General features: G+C 28.6%; 1 protein-coding gene across 1 annotated transcript; it reads right to left on the minus strand.

The window, feature by feature from the left end:
• Positions 1 to 824: 824 nt before the first annotated feature.
• On the minus strand, positions 825 to 2,048 carry LOC142241005 (ADP,ATP carrier protein-like). Its single transcript, XM_075312751.1, has one exon. It carries the CDS (start codon positions 1,893 to 1,895, stop codon positions 993 to 995), a length of 903 nt encoding a protein of 300 aa, XP_075168866.1. The 5' UTR covers positions 1,896 to 2,048; the 3' UTR covers positions 825 to 992.
• Positions 2,049 to 8,984: the final 6,936 nt, after the last annotated feature.

Below are 8,984 nucleotides of genomic sequence, written 5' to 3' on the forward strand. Positions count from 1 at the left end.
ATCGATCACATTTCAGTTTTTCTCAAAATGTTCGTCGATCTTTCTAAAACCATACGACGATTGATCTTAACACACTATCATTGGGGACAGGAACCCATAATCCATAGACACAAATAAAATCTACAAAAAAAAAACAAATAATAAATAAAAAATAAAACAATGGGAATTAGTTACTTAATAGAAGAAAATGAATTTCTCATAAATATATGCGGGTCTTTTTCTATTCTGTCATCATGAACAGATCAAACAAGCCATCAGAAAACAACCACCATTCGTCCGTTGCTAACAGGGTGGCATAAAAAATTAATTTTAACAATTATATATTCCAACATTTTAGCTGAGCCTAATTTTAGGGCGATTTCGTTTCTGTGAAAAGTGTTTTTTCGCCGCATTGATTGTTATAGCCGCACTAGGCCAACAATTTGTTGAGACATTCATACTTGGAATAAAGAAAATTTCATTGGCTCATTGGTGGAGATTTTTTTTAATTACAAAATTAAAATACTTTTTCCAATAAAAATAAGTTAATTTTAGCATCAGTTTAACGATGGACTTTTTTATCTTCCCTTTAGGAATTTTTTACTGATTTTCAGCGAAAGATGCGAAAGATCATAAATTTGAAGAAATGTTTTTTGAAGCATTTTTGTTTTAATTAAAATTTCCAAGAAATTTGTCTTTAATAGAGTGTAAATTGCGTGTCCCAAAATTTTGTTTCTATAAGCTTTCATACTAGGTCAATATTATTTTTTGATTGTAGTAAGGCAGTTTGCACCCCTACATTCGATCCCTCTACTTTATATTCCCCCAAAAATATTTTAACAATATTTTGTTCGAATTCGAATTTTATTTATTTCTTAGGGATAACATAAGAAAAAAAAACTGACAAACTAAACAAAGCTACAAAGAAAGCCAACTTTTTCTGTAAAGCTTTTGAAACCTTCCTCCCCCCCAACCCCCTTGAAACCATCAACTCTTTTCCAGCCAAAAAAAATTTACAAAAACTTCTGTATTTCATCATATAAAGCCAACACCAAGGCACCGCCAGTACCTCTCAAAATATTCGAAAATGCTCCTTTGAAGAAAGCACCCATACCTTCTTGCTTGGCAATGGTGGCCCAACAGTGTAGAGTATTCTTGTAGATTACTTCGGATTTCTTCAATCCCGATTGCATCATCATACGCCGGCGGACAGTATCAAAGGGATATGAAACTATGCCAGCCACTGTGGTTACAACTTGGGCTATGGCCCAACTTATATAGAATGGTGTATTCTTGGGATCGGGTAACATACCACGGGCCGTATCATAGAAACCAAAATAGGCAGCACGATAGATTATAATACCTTGGACCGAGACACCAAAACCACGATACAAGCCAACAAGGCCATCCGATTTGAAGATTTTCACCAAACAATCACCCAAACCGGTAAATTCACGCTGACCCGATTTTCCAATATCGGCTGCCAGGCGAGTTCGGGCAAAATCCAAAGGATAAACAAAACACAATGAAGTGGCTCCAGCTGCTCCTCCTGAGGCTAAATTGCCCATAAAATAACGCCAAAATTGTGTCTTCTTATCAACACCACCCAAAAAGATTTGCTTGTAGACATCCTTAAAGGCAAAATTCAAGGCTTGCGTGGGAAAATATCGGATTACATTGGCCAAATTACCACGCCAATATGCAGCTACACCTTGTTCCTTGGGTATACGTATGAAACAATCCATCATACCTTTATACTGTTTGTCGGGACTGATTTGCTTCGATATATGCTGGACTTGTAGCAACAGCTTGACTCGTTCAATAGGAGCCACAGCAGTCTTTGATATGGCAGCCGAGATACCACCAGCAGCAAAATCCTTGAAGAAGGCCATGGGATCACCCAAATCTTTGCCCATGATGAATTTTATTGCTTCTCTGGAATTGGGATTTCAAATGAAAGACTTTTATTTTTTTTTTTAATTTTCCTCTTTGACCTCTCAGTTTATTCGATATAGATTTTGAAAATTTTAAATGACATTTTAATTTGGAAAACAATTTTGAAAATCCATAATTTCACAGACTACTAATTTAAAAAGAAAATTTAAAGTTTTTGCATTTTTTTAATAATAGAGTGGGTACACGCTCACAAAAAATCGCTTCTGTAACATATACTCCCAAACATATTTTGCTTCAAGCATATACATTTTTGGGTATTGCCCAAACATTTATATGTTTGATCTCTTTCAATATATAATATGTTTGAAAGCATATTGGTCTAAACAATATATGTTTGGGTAGTCTAAGTTCCAAACATTTTGTATTTTTGCATCCAAATTCAATAATGTTGTCTTCCAAAAAACAATATGTTATTATGTGAACATATAATATGTTTGGAAGCAATTTGCACCCAAAAATATTATATGCTTAAAAAAAATTCTCCCAAACAATATTGTGCTCAAAATTTTATTTATTTATATATTTACAATCTTAACGAATTATGAAAAAAAAACAGGTAATATAGGTGCTAACAACATAGGTTTTCGACCTGAATGCTCAAAATTTTGTTTCTGCCCAATTGTATATTCCCCCACATCTTTCTCACTTCCACGAGATTTTTTAGTTCGTAGCACCTTTTTCTGTAATACAAACATTGTAGAAGAAATTATTCAATTGTATGATTTTTTTGTTTTAATTTTACCTTTTGCCGGACGGGGATTCGAACAGCGGACCACACAGTTTGTAAGGATCAAAGAAGTAGCTGATCAATTGCCCAAGGGAAAATAAAATGTTAATTTTGTAATAATAAGCAACAACCACCAACTTAATTCAATATCACTCCCTGTTAAATAGCGCTCCAAGCTACTAAACACATATATGTTTATAGGCTATTTCTAAATTAATATATGTTTGCATCCAAGCATATTATATTTACAAACATTTTATGTCCCAAACATAATATGTTCTAACATATTAACATATATGTCCCAAACATGTTATGCTTGCACTCAAAAATATTGTGTTTAAAAATTTGTGTTCCAAACATATAATGTTTATAGCCAAACATATGAAAAACAGTCTTTTTCATCCGTGTAGTTAATTCAATTTTTCAATTTTTAGGAAATTTTTTTATAAAAAGTAAATATTGACAAAATTTCCTTTAGAAATTAAATTTTGACAAAATTTCTTATAGAAATGAAATATTGGCAAAATTTCCTATAGAAATGAAGTTTTGACAAAATTTCTTATAGAAATGAAATTTTCTATCGAAATGAAATTGTGTCAAAATTTCCCATGGAAATGAAATTTCGATAAAATTTCCTATAGCAATGAAATTTTGACAAAATTTCTTATTGAAGTGAAATTTTGCAAAATTTCCTGTAGAAATGAAATTTTGAGAATAATTTCTTATAGAAATAAAATTTTGACAAAATTGTGTATAGAAATGAAGTTTTGATAGAATTTTCTATAGAAATAAAATTTTCAGAAAACTTCCTATAGAAAGAAAATTTTGACAAAATTTTCCATGCAAATGAAATTTTGACAAAATTTCCTATAGAAATAAGCATTTTAACAAAATTTCCTACAGCAATGAAATTTCGACAAAATTTCCTATAGAAATGAAACGTTGACAAAATTTCCTATAGAAATGAAATTTTAATAAAATTTCCTATAGAAATAAAATTTTGATAAAATTTCCTATAGAAATGAAATTTTGATAAAATTTCCTATAGAAATGAAATTTTGACAATAATTTCCTTTAAAAATTAAATTTTGACAAAAATTTCCCATAGAAATGAAATTTTGACAAAATTTCCTATAGAAATGAAAATTTACTAAAATTTCCTATAGAAATGAAATTTTGAAAAAATGTCCTATAGAAATGAAATTTTGAAAAAATTTCCTATAGAAAAAGAAATTAAATTTTGACAAAAAATCTCATAGAAATGAAATTTCTTATTGAAATTTTGCCAAATTTCCTGTAGAAATGAAATTTTGACAATAATTTCATAAAAAATAAAATTTTGACAATAATTTCCCATAAAAATAAAATTTTGACAAAATTTCCTAAAGAAATGAAATTTTGATAAAATTTCCTATAGAAAGTAAATTTTGACAAAATTTCCTATAGAAATGAAATTTTGACAAAATTTTCTATAGAAATGAAATTTTGACAAAATTTTCTATAGAAATGAAATTTTGACAAAATTTTCTATAGAAATGAAATTTTGACAAAATTTTCTATAGAAATGAAATTTTGACAAAATTTTCTATAGAAATGAAATTTTGACTAAATTTCCTATAGAAATGAAATGTTGACAAAATTTCTTATAGAAATGACATTTTGATAAAATCTCGTATAGAAATGAAAAATTTGAAAAAATTTCCTATAGATTAAATTATAACAAAATTTCCCATAGAAATGAAATTTTGTCAAATTGACAATTGAAATTTGGGAAATTAGAATTGAAATTTGGGCAAAATTTCCTATAGAAATGAAATTTTGATAACATTTTCTATAGAAAAGAAATTTTGATAAAATTTCCTATAGAAATGAAATTTTCACAAAATTTCCTATAGAAATGAAATTTTGACAAAATTTCCTATAGAAATGAAATTTTTACTAAATTTTCTACAGAAATGAAATTTTGACAAAATTTCCTATAAAATGAAATTTTGACAAAATTTCCTATAGAAATGAAATTTCGACAAAATTTTTAATAGAAATTTCCTATAGAAATGAAATTTTACAATAATTTCCTTTAAAAATGAAATTTTGACAATAATTTCCTTTAAAAATTAAATTTTGACAAAATTTCCTATAGAAATGAAATTTCGGCAATATTTCCTATAGAAATGAAATTTTGGCAAAATTTCCTAAAGAAATGAAATTTTGACAAAATTTCTTAGAAAAATAAAAGTTTGGCAAAATTTCCTATAGAAATGAAATTTTGATAAAATTTCCGATAGAAATGAAATTTTGACAAAATGTTATATAGAAATGAAATTTTGACTAAATTTCCTATAAAATAAAATTTTGACAAAATTTTTTAATGAAGTGAAATTTTGACAATTATTTCCTTTAAAAATGAAGTTTTGTCAAAATTTCCTATAGAAATGAAATGTTAACAAAATTTCTCATAGAAATGACATTTTGGCAAAATTTCCTATAGAAATGAAATTTTGGCAAAATTTCCTATAGAAATGAAATTTTGACAAAATTTCCTAAAGAAATAAAAGTTTGACAAAATTTCCTATAGAAATGAAATTTTGATAAAATTTCCTATAGAAATGAAATTTTGATAAAATTTCCTAACGAAATGATATTTTGATAAAATTTCCTATAGAAATGAAATTTTCATAAAATTTGCTATAGAAATGAAATTTTGACAAAATTTCCTATAGAAATGAAATTTTGATAAGATTTCCTATAGAAAAGGAAATTTTGACAAAATTTCCTATAGATATGAAATTTTCACAAAATTTCTTATAGAAATGAAATTTTGATAAAATTTCCTATAAAATTAAATTTTGACAAAATTTCCTATAGAAATGAAATTTTGACAAAATTTTCTATAGAAATGAAATGACAAAAATTCCTACAGAAATGAAATTTTGACAAAATTTCCTATAGAGATAAAATTTTGATAAAATTTCCTAGAGAAATGAAATTTTGACAAAATTTCCTATAGAAATGAAATTTGGATAAATTTTCCTATAGGAACAATTTTTTGTATTCTTTAATATTTAATTCATATTCAAATATTTTATTATTGATCTATAGTCCCATACATGTGTAGACAGAACTTTAAACCCCCATTTCACTTTGAGCCAGCGTGATTTGCTCCACCATTTTTACCAGGAGCTCAGAAACTATAGTACAACATAGTGCAACAATATAAAAAAATAATAGGATATACTGAACATTTAAATACGGATTTTAGGGAATCAAATAGATTTTCTATTTCATTTCTGTTTGATGGCTGGATTATCTGTGTTGTGTTTTTGTTGGATTTTTTATACGGCCTCTAAACAAAGACCTAATTTTTATTTATATTTGAAAAAAAGAGGTAATATTTGAAAACGAACAGACAGATTTCTTTAAACTGCCCATAAAATCTTCGTTATTGGAAGTTAAACTGTGATTTAAACTTACCAATATGGATACTGAATTTGCCTTTATCATATTTCTGGTTTCCGAGTATTTTGATATAATTTAAATCTTCTTAACCCCTTCAGCTTCAAGTGTCTAGATTATTATTGGATATTATGTTAAAGTGGAGGAGGCAGTAACTATCAATAATACCAGGGGTTCAGAAATTGTAGAATATAAATTTCTTCATTTTAGGCAAGAGAAGGACGACTCATAATCAGGTAGATGTTTTTTCAAGTCCTTGAGTTCTTTAAGGCCTAATTGAGAATTCACACATTTTTCTTTTGTTGTCTTTCTTGCAGAGACAAGATTTACTATGTTCCCAAATTTGGTTTTTAGAAAAATATGAAAGACATTCAAAAATAATCTGGTAATTTAGAAGAAACAGATGGAAAATCTACCTGCTTCCAGCACAGAACTTCTTTTATTTGAAACTTCACTAATAAATCGTATAGATTAGGTAGCAGCATAAATATCCTTTGAATATTCCTTCCCAATATTTCTGATCTCCTAGTAATTTGATACCATTTAAATCTTCTTAACTCTTTCTAAACCTTTAACAAAGTTCATTGTTTTAATATTAAGATCATTGTGTATTAGTTTGATCTTTATGACTGTCTTATCTCTTTGTATTTAAAAATTAAATTGTAGAACGAGATCAACGATCCTCCTCATCTGAGATGTGAGTAGGTGTTAATTACTCCACCATTTCAACCCAGAGTTCAAAATATGTAGAATGTAAATTTTTTTGGAATATTTGAAATAAATCCCAAAAAAGGATATTCAAAGATAATCTGGTATTTTAGAAGAAACTGATGGAAAATGTACCTGCTCTCAGCATAGAACTATTTTAGAATGTTTAGAGGTTATTGTATAGTTTCTGATCTCCTGGTAGAAATGGTGGAGCATTTTACGCCTTCTCAGATTTAAATGAGTGGGTTATGTTCTCTTGTCATGCTTGTATAAGGTTTCGTAAAAATAGAAGGATGGAGCATTTCTGGTTTCAATTATGGAGCAATGTTAATGTGTATAATTAATATAGGAATTGATCTAGCTATATTACCTATGGTCTTACAACAATGTGTTGAGGACCATTTCTTTAAAAATCTCAGTTAGATTCTTAGCACATGGGAAAATAAAATAAATAAAAAGAATTGATATTCAACCAAAGGACACTCAAACTGTATTCGATAATATTGCTGCTATCTGATTGAGAATGACGTTGAAAGAGTTGATTTCATTTAAATGATATCAAAGTACTAGGAAATCATAAATGTGAATAGGGTCAATGCAAGATCTATGTTAGGTACAATACTATATTCTTATCCGAAATGGAAAGAATAAACAAATGAAATTGATGATTGTTTGCAGGCTAGTAAAGAAATTCCTATAAATCCTATGGTTTACTGTGAGTAAATATTACATCTTCAATGTATTTAAAACCTACAAGTACCTTCAAGATCTCCGTTTGGTTGTTCTATACAATGCAATATTCTTATCCCAAAAGAATACCCCAAAAGAATAAACAAATGAAATTTGTGTTTGTTTACAGACTATTCAAGAAATCACATAAAAGGACATTCAAAGATTATCTTACAATTTAGAAGAAACTGATTGAGAATCTCCATGATTTCAGCATAGAATTATGTTGAGAACTTTGTATTTGAAAATGAAATTGTAGAACGAGATCAACGATCCACCCCATCTAAGATTTGAGTAGGCGCGAATTACTGCACCATTTCAATCCGGAGTTCAGAATATGTAGAATGTAAGATTTTATGGAATATTTGAAAGAAATCCCAGAAAAGGACATTCAAAGATAATCGGGTAATTTAGAAGAAACTGACTGAAAATCTACCTGCTTCCAGTTGGTTGTTTAGAGGTCGGTGGTTGTCCTATGTTCTCTGAACTCCTGGTAGAAATGGTGGAGTATTTCACGCCTTCTCAAATTTAAAAGTGAGTGGGTGTTGGTTTTCATCTAAACAGATTTGTATGGATTTTTTCAGAAATCGAGAATTGGAGTATTTTTGGTTTAAAAATCATTAATGTATCTATGAGGTAGATATATTACCCATGATTTACGGTGAAGAAATAATAAATCGTCAAGGGTTCAGGTTCTGTGTTTGCTACATGTATGCCATGCAATCTACTTATCCCAAAGAGAAAAAAATAAACAATAAATCTCACAAAAGGATTTTTAGAGATAAACTGGCTAGTTAGAAAAAAACTAATTGAAATTCTACCTGTTTTTGTTTTAGAAATATTTCGAAAACTATAATTTAAAAAGTTATCGTATATTCTCTGAGCTCCTGGTAGAAATGGTGGAGCACTTCATGCCTTCTCAACTTGGAATGAGTGGGTTAATAACTTCGCTCTCCACATGCTTGTATAGGATGATTTCGTAGAAATAGAAAGTTGGAGCATTTCTAATTGAAATTCTACCTGTTTTTGCTTTAGAATTATTTCGAAAACTATAATTTAAAAAGTTATCGTATATTCTCTGAGCTCCTGGTAGAAATGGTGGAGCACTTCATGCCTTCTCAACTTCGAATGAGTGGGTTAATAACTTCGCTCTCCACATGCTTGTATAGGATGATTTCGTAGAAATAGAAAGTTGGAGCATTTCTGATTTCAATTATGGAGATATTAATATGGAATATGTTATTATACCTAACATATCTATTATTTAGCTCTATTACTTAAGAAATGTTCCTAAGAAATAGTTCATCTTCAGTGTGTTGAAGATATACCAGTTTCTTCAAAACATCTGTTTGATTTTTGTATACAAATCCCATAAAAAAGGACATTCAAAAATAATCTACCAATTTAGATGAAACTGATACAACCAGCTACA

The sequence above is a fragment of the Haematobia irritans genome, chromosome 5 (assembly GCF_050003625.1).
Source record: "Haematobia irritans isolate KBUSLIRL chromosome 5, ASM5000362v1, whole genome shotgun sequence".
Classification (NCBI taxonomy): domain Eukaryota; kingdom Metazoa; phylum Arthropoda; class Insecta; order Diptera; family Muscidae; genus Haematobia; species Haematobia irritans.